Source organism: Drosophila tropicalis, unplaced genomic scaffold (assembly GCF_018151085.1).
Source record: "Drosophila tropicalis isolate 14030-0801.00 unplaced genomic scaffold, ASM1815108v1 contig_878, whole genome shotgun sequence".
Taxonomy (NCBI): domain Eukaryota; kingdom Metazoa; phylum Arthropoda; class Insecta; order Diptera; family Drosophilidae; genus Drosophila; species Drosophila tropicalis.
In genome coordinates, this window is record NW_027173374.1 from 3972985 (window position 1) to 3985522 (window position 12538).

General features: G+C 39.7%; 1 protein-coding gene across 2 annotated transcripts; it reads right to left on the reverse strand.

Annotated features, from left to right (window-relative positions):
* Positions 1 to 3311: 3311 nt before the first annotated feature.
* Positions 3312 to 10509, reverse strand: GATAe (endoderm-specific GATA factor). Of its 2 annotated transcripts, none has more exons than XM_068299781.1 (6): positions 10062 to 10509; positions 5895 to 6223; positions 4946 to 5831; positions 4373 to 4862; positions 3908 to 4301; positions 3312 to 3850 (listed from the first exon to the last, which is right to left on the reverse strand). In XM_068299781.1, the coding sequence occupies exons 1-6, from the start codon at positions 10104 to 10106 to the stop codon at positions 3754 to 3756; spliced, it is 2241 nt and encodes a 746-aa protein (XP_068155882.1). In that variant the 5' UTR covers positions 10107 to 10509; the 3' UTR covers positions 3312 to 3753. The 2 variants fall into 2 exon arrangements, with proteins under 2 accessions (XP_068155882.1, XP_068155881.1); XM_068299780.1 differs by having other exon boundaries at positions 4373 to 4880.
* Between the last annotated feature and the right edge of the window lie 2029 nt (positions 10510 to 12538).

Genomic DNA, 12538 nt, shown 5'->3' on the forward strand with positions numbered 1-12538 from the left:
GCCCAACGATAAGCAGAAAGACACTGGGAAATATGCACAGACTTGGCTCTCCATTCCTAACCCAGGATGCTGGGGCACCAGCTGAACTCATTTCGGCTTTTGTCTCTTTTCATTTTTCCTCTCTCTGTTTCGTTTGTCGATAAGCGCCGCATCTTCAATCTTCCTGCAAGAGACAAGGGCAAGACAACGGCGGCGTCTGCATTTCGTTTCAGTCCCATCTTCGTCATCATCATCATCATCATCATCAGTGTGATATGTGTGGAGTATCCATTAGTTGCGTCGCCATTGCCGATGCGTATTGGGCATCTCACACACACACACACACACACACACACACACACACCCAAAGCAGACACAGATAATGTGATTTCGGGTTCGAAATGGAACGAGACTCGCGTAAGTTGTGATAAGGTCGCGAGACAAGAGGGAATACCTTCATTTCTGTCCGTCTGCCGTTCGGGTTTGAGGCAATCTCATTTTGTCTTTCGTGTGAATTCTTGGAATTTTGATACTTTTTCCTAGAAGTCGACCATCGATGTTGGCTTAAGTGTGCTGGAAGGTGTTTGGGTCTCTCGATGACGTCACAGATCTGGTTATTATTTAGATTGAAGTTTGGAACAAGTGCCAATGGTGACAACTTTACTTCAATTATTTAACTACCATGAATCTAACTACTAAAAAAGACGTTTAAATCGCCTTAATTTAGAATTTGGTGGCTAAATCAAAATAATACATAATAATTTTGTAATTCATATTTTTTGTCCACTATTTTAGTCTCTCTTTCTAGTGCTTTGCCTCTCGTTTTGCTGGATTCTCGATCGCCGACATGGGCTTGGGCCTAGGCTTAGGCATCGGCGTCTCCCTATCTGCTTTTATCTATTTTAACTGCGCATTGTTAAAGCGCATTTTCGTGTCGTTTGTCGATTTGTAATGCCACAAAATGCAACCACCATCAGCAACCAGCAACCAGCATCACTATCACACCAACCAGCACCAGGTTGCTGAAGCTCTCGCTCTCTCACAGAAACCAGGCTCTGACTGCAAACGAACTGACGGCTAACTGGCCCTTTGAAGTTTGCCTAAGTGGCGCCTTCGATCGGGGCGGGTTCAAAAGGCCGCCTCGCTTGGTGGTCAGCCGGCTGATGACGATGATGATGACGATGATGATGGTCATCATTGCTGACTGGACTGGCTAATTAAATGCAACAATGGCCGCGTGCTCATCGTTGACAGTTTTCAACTTTATGTTGGCTTTTATATATATATCTGGAAGTATGTATATATTTTTTGTACCATCCTAAGGGTATCTGAATAATAATGAACAAATGTACACGTAGTATCTATCTATATCTGTGGCGCTCTTAACTGTTATTAAATTGCTTGTGTACATAAGCAAACGCTTCTCGGACGCATTTGCAATTAGCTTAATAGAAATTCAAATGCACGGTACAGCCACAAAGATTAGGGTGCAGTGGTATCCGCCGATCGGTGACTGAGTCTATGCGGTTCTGGCTGTTGTATGTCTGTCATAATTTTCAGCGATAATGTCACTCTGGCGGCAAGTGTGTGCCAAGAGATCGGAACAAGTGTGTGCCAAGTGCTTGGAGCGAGTGCGAGGGGGAGGACGTGGTTGGCATAGTTGAAAAATGGCGCCCCCTGTCGTATCTTGTTGCCTGTCACATTGAATTATTATTTTATGGTTTTGGTTCTACTATGGCAATTCGTTCAAGAAATGAAATTAAAACAGGTTGCCGGCAAATGTTTTCATTTGTTGGCCTGTGGGCTTCTTGGGATGGGTTTCAATATAAGATACATTGTGGGAGATATATTTTCTTAAAGTTCTAAATGAATTGGCGTTTAGAGTAGTGCCCACCCAAAAACACATTTGATATCATTACTCCAACTGAGATTAATTGCATAGACAATGATAAATTCAATGGTTTATGTTCACGTTGATTGCCTGTCCCACATCATGATAATGGCTTTAAATTGATTGCCCAAAAGTGCCCATTTAACCATTTTGCAACTACATATTGTGCATAAAATCTCAAAAACTATAATTTAGTCTTTTTTTAGACAAATTTTGAAAATCAATGACTTCAATACTTACTTTTTTATTGAATCTTTTTACCCATTTCAGCTAAAAGTTAATTGAGAGTTACCTTCTAAAAATTACCTTATAATTTGGTGGGTTTAAGTCTTATAGTCTCCCAGATTAAGATTTTGACGACTTTAAAATACCATATCACCCTATTGGCGTAAGGAAAACAGAAAGCGCTTTCAAATTTAAAGATATAGCCATTTTGAGAATGGCTAACCTCAAGCAAAAATATTTCCTATCTGGGCCTTTTATTTGTATCAAACCACATTCAGTAGCCGAGAGAGAAATTCTTTTACAGCCGTGTACTCCGTGCACTCCCCTCGACTATTTTGCATTGCATTCTATAGCCACTTGCCCATTTTCACGCTGCACATAATTTTTGCCAACACATTCCAGAAAATTTGCAGTCGGGTGCTGCAGCGATCGCCTCATTACTCATTCGTGTGTTCCATCTGTTTGTAGTAATGTGTGTATATTTGTGAGTGATCCGAGCTCCAAAGTAACCGTGGAGCGCCGCCGCCAACCAAAAGGCCAACCAAGCGGACGCTAATAAAAGCGGTCGTAAAACAAGTTTGCCTAATTGATCGAGCGTACGCCAAAAAACGCCAGAGAGAGAGCGAGAGACCAAACAGGAGATGGGAAACAAAACCGAACAAAGGAAGAGAAGACTGAAGAAGACTCTGAAGCTGGACTTGAATCGTTGTATGTGTGTGGAAAGCAAAGGCGTTAATATTATACCAAGAAGGCGCAACCTTCTGCTTCGTCTTCATCGTCGTTGTGGACTCGTAGCATTTTTGCCATACCATCGAATCGACAGAAACCAGATCAAAGGCAGCGGCTTGAGGCGGTGGCGTTACTCGGTCGGACAGGCTTTTAAGCGATGACACCAAATGGCTATTTAGACACTGCACTGCAGCACACGGCTCTCGGGGATCTGTTCTCCACTCTACGCCACTCCACTCTCCTACTCCACTCCTCTGGCTGTGTTCTCGATGAGGTTTTTCTTTTGCTCTTCGCTCTTTACTTGTTAAGATTTTATGGCCTCACTCTGTGGTCTGTGGGGGTCATTAAAATTAATTTGGATCAATTTGGTTTGCTGCCAAATTGTTGACAATGAAATATATCAACAGGCCAACGGACCCATCGGCAGTAAGGCTCAGTCTCTGGCCAGCTTTGTTGTTGATCTTGGTAGAGTCATCAAAGTCTTAAGTGTCTTTGCGTTTACAACTTATTTATTTTGGGGTTGTTTTTTTTTCTGTGTTGTACCTAGATATGTATATGAATGTATGTATATATATCAAAAACTTAAAGTACATACAAAATCGTAGGATCTTTCGCTAAACTAAACTCTAAAGTCGATTATGCATATATGGGATAGACAAATCATTTCAAATAATTTGTAGTTTTTAAATAGACTAAGGGGCAACTCGGTGAAAGGAACATTGAAATATAGAAAAAAATAATAAGTTAAAATAGGAAAAGGCAAATAATTGGAATCGATCATTTTTTTTCTCCCAATATTGGCATGACTAAGTGGCACTTAAAGAGACGTTCGTTGGCACTCTACTTATATGTATATATAAAACTATATTAATTGTTTTGGCAATTTTGGAAATTTGGTTACATTTAGTTACTTCAGTAGAAGTTTCGACCTAATTATTCGATGAACGTTCCGGCAATCCAGTGCGAGTTATGACGCTGGGTGTAAGTTCGCTATTGGAGCCACGACCACTTTCTATGGCAGGAATCCTATAAAGAGACGAGATTAGAATTGACAATCCTTTATGAATTGTTTTAAGAACTCACGGTTGAACAATCTGTCTATTAAGTGTTGCTGCAGTGGACAGATGAGGCGATTGACTCTGGGCTGGGGACTGCTGTTGTTGTTGATGCTGCTGCTGCTGCTGTTGTTGTTGCTGTTGCTGTTGCTGCTGCTGCTGCTGACTATAAGGTGAATGACTCTCGCTTGTGACATGATGGCGCGTCATATTTAAAGTGCCCTCTGAAGTGGGTGGTGGCGGACCACTTAATGTTATAGCAACCACACGAGTACCCACCGTTGTGCCAGCATTACCAGAAGGTCCCGTTGTTGACATATCTTGAAGTTCGGGACTGGCATTCTGCTGGGCATTTAATAAACTCACCTGAGATGGATAAAGTGGACCACTATTAACCATCAAACTGACTCCCTGTTGCATGCCTAAGCAAAGTGAAAATGTGAAGAATATATGTTGCAAATGTTTGAGAAATATTGAAATTCAGTTGACTCACTTGGCAACGCGCGATGCATGGGAGCTCCACCATTATTCTTTGGCTTACGTTTACGCTTCTGAATACCCTCCTTCTTCATCGAAAGAGGACGATTCATATTGTGGAGCTTATAGTACAGTCCACAGGCATTGCATACGGGATTTCCCTCATTATTGCGCCGCCACAGTGTGGTCGAATTGGTCGAGCAGTTGGCGCAAGTAACACCATTTCGTCGATTATTGGGAGCAGCGGGCACCTTGGGCTTAGCCTGGCGAGGAGCTACTCTAGGTGCCATTGGCATAAATGTGCAGCTGGGGCAGTATGCGGTGTTATGTCCTTTTCGCACTAAAGACGTTTGACATGCCTCGCACTTCAGCTCGGCCAGGCTATGCACGGTGGAGGGTGAGCCGGCGTTGGCTGCCACCATTGTGGGATCATATTGACCAATGGTTGCTGTCGATGTCCAATGGGCGGATGGCATATTGCCTGGACTGCTATAGTCATCGATAACCTGCGAATGATAGTTGGACTGCAGATTGGCCACGAATTTAGCTATAAACCGAAGCGGATTGCGGAGGATTGCTCAATACTTACGTATGGTACACTGGTATACTCCGGGCCGGTTGTAGACCATATCGCCGGTTCATTGGTGGCAGTGCCATCAAGAAAAGGAATGGGTTGGTATGTTGCAGGAGCCGTCTGACGCATAGGATTCAAATTGGGATCCGATTTGGTTAAAAATGTAGGCGTACTGGTTACACTATAGATGGCATTGCCATGAATAGAGGGCACAAAGCTATTGCTACTGGGAAAACTGGAGCTGGGCACCAAGGACTGATAGGTATTGCCCAAATCGGCATAGATCTTGGACTCATTGGCATGGACACTGGCATCGACCACAGGGTGTTCATAGTAGAGATTTGCTCCGCCCGCTTCGCCACCAGCGGAATTTACATAACGTCCCTCATCGCTAACAAAGCGGATTCCGCTACCATGGGGAGCAGCAGAAATGTGGGCGGCTGCTGTTGCTGCTGCTATGGCAGCAGCTTGTTGTTGATGCTGTTGTTGTTGTTGATGATGTTGCTGATGGAGAGTCTCAGCTTCGCTAAGGACAATAGTCTCACCATAAGCTGTTCCGCCATTAGGTGTGGGACATTGTTGCTGTTGTTGATGTTGTTGCAATTGCTGCTGGGAATCCTGACTGCCAGTCAATTCGGCCTTCTCTATCTTAATAGCAGTCACATCATCACCGCTGCATATAATATGTCCTGTCGAATAGGCATAAAGTCCGGATGTGGCCGCAGCTCCACTTACAGCCACTTGCTCGCCCACCTCTGGATTCCGCGGAGCCATTTGGACGTAATGCGCTGGCGAATGATGCGAATTTCGTTGATACTCAATAGTGGACTCTGGAGCTGATGCCGAGCTGGCACTGCTAACATTCGTATTTGGTTCTCCCTCTCTAGTCTCATTCAACTCACTGAAATTCCACCATTTGAATTAAGTCTTAGATGGAGAATTGTCCATAAGGATTTTTACTTACAGAGTACCCGCTGTGGTTAGGATACGTCGCTGGGGTCGTGGCACAGCAACATATTGCTGATGCTCCACATCCGATTCTGAGGCACTGGCTTGACTGGTCTGTACTACAACTGTTGTGGGTGTCTGTTGCTCCGAGGATTCCTCCAAATTGCTGGACTCGATTGCCTGAGTTAATTGCTCGGCACCACCGCTGGTCTCAATCTTCAGATTATCCAGCAAATGCAACTGATGTTTGGTCAGGACCTGCTGCTGCTGTTGTTGCTGTAGCTGTTGTTGTTGTTGCTGCTGGTGCTGCTGCTGTTGCTGTTGCGTTGGCGTCTGCGTTTCCATCTGCAATGGCCAAGAGACAGATGATGAATAACTGAAACCATAAACACCGCTTGTCGTCAAAAGTGTGGCTTCAGTTCCGGCCATACAGTGCGAACTTGACCGGCCGCCGGTCGCCTCTATTTCCGCCACAAAACTGAACCAAAAATCAACAAACTTGGCCAACTTCAAAAGAAGCCGCTCATCTCACAGCTCACAGTTCCCCTACAACAATTATAAGGTGCCATTCTGGCTCTCTCTCGCTCTCTTTCTCTCTTTTCTCTCTCTCTCTCTCTCTCTCCTAGTTTTCTCTTTTTCTCAGTCTTCTTTCCGATTTTTGTTGCTGTTGTCACTGAGACAACACATTTTTCACTTTTATTTTTCCCTTTCCTCATATTTACTCAATCAACCTGAACCTAGTTTCAGTTTCGTTTTCGTCTTGGTCTTTTGGCGGAAATAAAAGTTGAGAACACAAAAGTACAAAAACCATAAAAACAAATTTCTTGTTGTCTTAACTGAAGTTTATGACCTCATTTGGTTGTTGGGGGTGGCAATGCCAACCTTCGATCAACTTGAGTCAATATGGATCCATCGTCATTTGTCACCTGATTCATGACGGGGCTTGCCTTCGAAGTCATACCTAAAATAGCTTAAATATGAGTAAAATTGTAAAACACTCATAAAAAATTGGGGGAATATCCCGCATTCTAGAGAAACTATATAAAAAAAAAAAAAAAACTAAATTAATGACTGAAATTTGTAATATCCTTTGCAAATTGTGTAATCAATTTGTTTCTCCACAATTCTTTCACCTGACAGGAAAAATGATCGATATATCTATGGCAAGACAATTGAGACCTTTGTTCAACAATGATTCATGGTGGAGGAAGTCTTAAGCAGTTAGCAAAATAAAAAACAAATAAACTGTACTAAAATTAATAAGAAATATAATTAATAATATTAACGTTTAATATTTATTCTTTGGTATATCGTATTCTCAAACATTACAATTGATATGTGTATGCAGGTATTAACTTAATCTTTAGGCCATATTTTAACTGTCTTTGTTGAGTTTCTTCTTCTTCTTTTTTTTAAAAAGACTTTTCAAGTATTTATTGGACAAAGTTCAATGAATACACAGAGATAAAAAGTGAAACGTCACTCTTACGATCGTAGATAAACCAAGGCTGTGTCTTATAATCGTCTATGTGAATATGACAAAAGATATGCTATATATACTATACATACATACATACATACCAGTATACACGTGCTTATGTACAGCAAAAAACAAAAAAAAAAAAAAAAAATGTTAAGATACTAACAAGCGATACGGTAATATCTTATCCGTCTGCTATCAATGTACATAATCAGCTGCTCCTGCTGCTTCTGTTGCTGTCGCCCCAACTGGGCAACAACTGGGGAACTGGGCAACTGGGAGGTCATGGTTTTTGGCTACGTCATCAACATCATCATGATTGCGATTGTGATGATCAATGAATGCCAGAGATAGAGAAGTAACCGCTGTAGTAAGAGTAACATTTCTTGCCACACATTTGGTTGTGAATGCCTTAATGGGTGTGGCAAAGAAACTTACATGTACTTGCATTTTTATGAATGAAATCTATCCAGTCACACCTGCAATACTTGGACTAAGTTTCTTATTGTTGTTATTTATTATCTATATAAACAAAAGATATTAGCTATACGTATGCATAATCGCACTTCTTTTCCCTTTCGTTGAGGGTGTAAGTAGTTGAGAAGTAGTCAGTATTGACATTTAATTTTCAGCTTGTGATCACTAAAAAATGGCTCTTAATTAAAGAACAACTAAAAAGGATATGAATGCGATGGGATCAAAGATTCACATGGAAGTTAGCAGCTGCAATTTATGGCTCTATTACAATATAATCCCATTTTTTCTATATATCCTATTCGTCCTATCATCAAAGGGGCAACTGACAACTGTCACATGGCGACGCGTGTCTAATAAAACTATCTGCAACTATCTTAACCCTCATATGCATTAGAGACTAACAATTGCAGCCGACAAGGCCGCCGCCATTGGTATCAACTGTCTCGCTGGCGATTGGTCCAACTTCCGCTCCAAATCTACCCCTAAAACACACACTCTAGGGGTTGCATTGCCATTGTCGTTCATTCATAAAAGCATTTCCACTTCCACTTTTTCGATCTGTGACCAAAATTATCATCCCCTAAGGTGAGATGATAAGATTGACATAAATTTCACATTACATTAGGTAAGAACACTAGAAATATAACCAAAAATTTACCTTTTTGTCATGAATGAAACAACTACGCGTGCCCCTGCCTTAAAGGGGCAGCGGCAAATTGGACCTTTTTTTTATTTTATTGTTTTTTTTTTTTTTTTTTTTAAGGAATTTTGACGCCACCATGGCCATTTCGCTAGGGCCCCTCAGAGAGATAAAAACATCTTTTAACGTTTTGGGTACCTACTACAGTCAGTTTGTGTGTGTGTGTGTGTGTGCGTGTTTCTTGTCCTATATGGTTTTCGCTTTTACCTTTTTTGGGACATTCTTTTGTGCCTTGCAACTGATGAGTCATTTCAATATAAATCAATTTGTCTAATCTCAGTGACAACTTGTCGGATAATTGAAGTCTCTACCAACTTTGTATGCATATGAAAATCAAAAATCTGTTAACTGTCAATAAAAACTTGCTGCCGTTTGTAGCCACTTACAAATGTTTTATTAGTTAACTAGAAACTTGTATAAAATTTTCCTAATTAATTGCATATCAATTAACTTTTTTTATAGAGCATCGTATCTTTCTTTTCTCTCTCTCTCTTAGTGAACCAGCTCAAGAAAATATTTAAATTGCTCTTTTATGACCTTTCAATGATTTTTTTCAAATGTGGCATAATTTTTTATTCCGTCTTTAATTGTCTTGAATTTCGAATTTTTTCCCCTAAAGGTAAAGGGCCTAAACTGCAGAGTTTTTAATTTGCTTAACCAATTAGAAAAGGGAAGAGTGAAAATATGTATTGTTAATAACGTTTACTTGTTTTCTACTTTTCTTAAAACAATTATTTGCTAGAAGATTTTTTTAATAGAAATAACCATCGCTAGTCATTTTTAAGCCCTCTTTTTGTTTTAAAATTGATTATATTCATATCGCTTAAAAGATGGCTCAAAAATGTCTTTTAAATGTGTTAGAAATCTAATGTGCATATATAAAATACAATAGCAAAATGTCTCTAAAAGTAGTCGAAATTGATTTAAAAAGGGACACATAATCAACTCACTAAAGGAAGTCGTGCCTGGGATGTTTTTATTCATCCGTCTTCTATGTCGGAACAGAAAATGAGATCATTTATGACTATTTCAATCAGAAACAGTATTCGAAAATGATTCGTAAAACATCCGACATTTTATAAAATGCTGAATGCTGGATGCCATTTATTTTTGGTTTCATTTATTTATTTAAGTTTCTTGTCATTTTATCTCCTTGCAGTCCCGCTTTCTGTTGGATTTACACTTTTTAACCTGTCATTCGACGACATAATTCAACATATGATAAAAATTTTAGCATATTTAATCTCGAATTTGGTTAAGATATGTTTTCTTTTAGTAAAAAAAACAAATGTCATTATATATTCAATCGAATAAACCAAATTAATAGCATAGATTTGCATAGATATCGCATAGACAGAAAGACATTTAATCTTTGGTCAAAGGCATAACGGAAATGTTTAATAAGTATCTGCCGAGACTCTAATATGGCCAATAGGGAATATTAATTGTCTACAGTCATCCAAATGTTTGAAGGACACCACTTTTTTTCAGGTGTCCAATCTCTAGATTAATCCATTTTTACCTACCTTCAACTGCATTTTGATATCTAGTGCAACACTTTCGCAAACCATTCAAAAGAAAAGTTCTGGTCTTGGCCACACTTAAATGTTGTTGCTGTTTTTTGGTTAATTTTATCTGAGTTTGGTTTTTATCACTTGATTTGCTTTGTGTTTTGTTTTTGAAAATTATCACATAGACTAGGGAAAGATTGTTGGCTGGTGCTTGTGCGGCTCTATTGGTGCATTTTATTGTTGGAACACTTGTTTATCGATGGAGAATGGAACGCGCACGGGATTTAAATTGGCAAATGTTTAGAATGTAAATTCTAATTTCTTGATGTATATATTTATTGAATTTTTTGAGTTTCGTCGCTTTTGGCATCCGTAAAACGTTTTCGTTGTTTCCCGCGCGGCATTTAATAATAATAATAAGTGCTATTTTTTTCCAAAGACCAACTCGACTCGGGGTCTGGGCCCAGGGACTACACCGACAATACAGACGTCGACGCAACGCATTGCGGTGCGGTGTCTGCGCTCTTGTCGTTTAGCACCTTTCCTCCAGCGCCCAATTAAGAATCCAACACACAGATACACACTAACGTTCATTTACGTATGTATGGGTGAGTTATGATTTATTTCTATGCTGTAGTTGTGAGCCAGTGCTCTGGCTTCTCTTTTGGTATTGGTTATCTTATCTTTTCAGAGATAAGATAAGGTGTTTTTTATGTGTGTGTGTGTGTGTGTGCGCGGTAGAAGCGGGCGAGCAATTGAAGCAACAACAACTGCGATAAGTATCTGTGAGATACAAATTGCGCATGTGTATGTTCGGTGACACACAGCAATAATACATACATACATACGAAACCAACAAACTGAATAAAAAGCCGCCCTATAACACCCCCGACATGGTAAGTATTTCCAACTGTCCGGGCACCAACTCTGTTTTAACCCATTCTAAGCATTTTCCATTTCGATTCTAGCACCTCGAAACCCCCTTACAACCGGCTATTTGTCAATTGTGCAATTTAGCCTGGCGCATTTTCTAATTGCACTCATAAAACACTTTTTTTTCTGGCAAACTAATAAAGACCGCCAGCGTTAGTCAACGTCAACATTAGCAACAACAATACTTTGGGCCTAGAACCTGGGCCTGGGCCTGGGCCGGGTCCCAGAGTTCCACCCGTCGTCTTTTGCAAACAACAAATTTTGTTAGTCTAGTTGTTGTTGTTGTATTTTGTTTTTTATATGACCCTCACCGCATCGTACATACATATGTATGTATGTATGTGGGCCGCGTTGACGGGGCTTGTTCGTGCTCCACTTCACAATCAGCTCTCAAGTGTTGTAACTAATGAAAATTGACAACAATTGTTGGCCCGTAGCCGAGTAGCTCGAGCAGCTCAATTGTACAAAAACAACACACACGTGGTCGAGGATCAGGTGCAGTAAATAATTGCAAAGCCCCCAAAAGATCTCATAGCACTCATTTGATGATAATAACAACGATAACATCTAACCAGTTGAAGAACTACATATATTCTCCAATGTGGTAAAGAACAGTCAATGAAATCGAAATGAAAATCCATATAAACCAACATAAACCACAACAATTTGTCACATAACTTATGTTCCCACGATTCAAACAATTCTCAAGAATCAAGTAAACAAAGTTCACTTTTATTTCTACTAATAAACATTTTCCCAATGTTATCAAACTTTTTGGAGCATTATTTGACCTAACTGAAAATTTGTAGATGTATTTCCACTTGGGAAAATGTTTGGAAAATAAAAACCCATTAGATTTTAATAGATGATGCAAAATTAATCTACAAAACAATCTTTTCAAAGCTAATCATATGAAATGTGCCTGCAATGCTTTCTAAGGCAACGGACAGAAATAGAGGAATGCATCATAAATCATTGGAATTGTGTACAGTTTAAGCCATAAAATAGGCAGATATATGGCGATTATTAACCTTCCCCCATAATGGCTAGCGAACACAAATCAAATGAACACAAATGACTTTTTTTTTGGTTTTGTTTTTGGTTTTGAAAATGAAAAATTAACGTGACCAAAAATCAAAATCCGTATACAAGTCCAAGTGGCTTTATGGGACTGCAATTACTTGCAACTTTTCTGACGTAGATTTTGCATTTGCAACTTTTCTTACAAGTATCCATAAATTTATAAATGTATGTTTGTACCCTGTGTATATATATATAATCACATGTACATATTTACAAGGCAATATATCGCAAACAATGATAATTTTAATTGTTTCAACTCATGGCGAACATAAATCAAATCTTTTCTGTCTCACACGAAATGTTTGTGTGTGTGAGTAACAAAAAGTATCTAATAGTTTGCCTGTTTCAGGTAGCCATTGCCAAGGCATATGCCAAGATATGGGCGTCTGCGGTTGAAGCTTGTCACAAAATATCATCGAGGTGATTAATAACTACGTAAAGCTGACAGCAAAACCCCCAGCCGCTTTATTTTTTGT

Excerpts from the sequence above, each read along its gene's own strand:
- GATAe (XM_068299780.1), bottom strand. The coding sequence starts at position 10,106 with ATGGTTTGCGAAAGTGTTGCACTAGATATCAAAATGCAGTTGAAG. Across the intron at positions 5,832-5,894 it reads CTAACCACAGCGGGTACTCT|TGAGTTGAATGAGACTAGAG; the intron begins GTAAGTAAAAAT and ends GTGGAATTTCAG. Across the intron at positions 3,851-3,907 it reads AATAGACAGATTGTTCAACC|GATTCCTGCCATAGAAAGTG; the intron begins GTGAGTTCTTAA and ends GTCTCTTTATAG.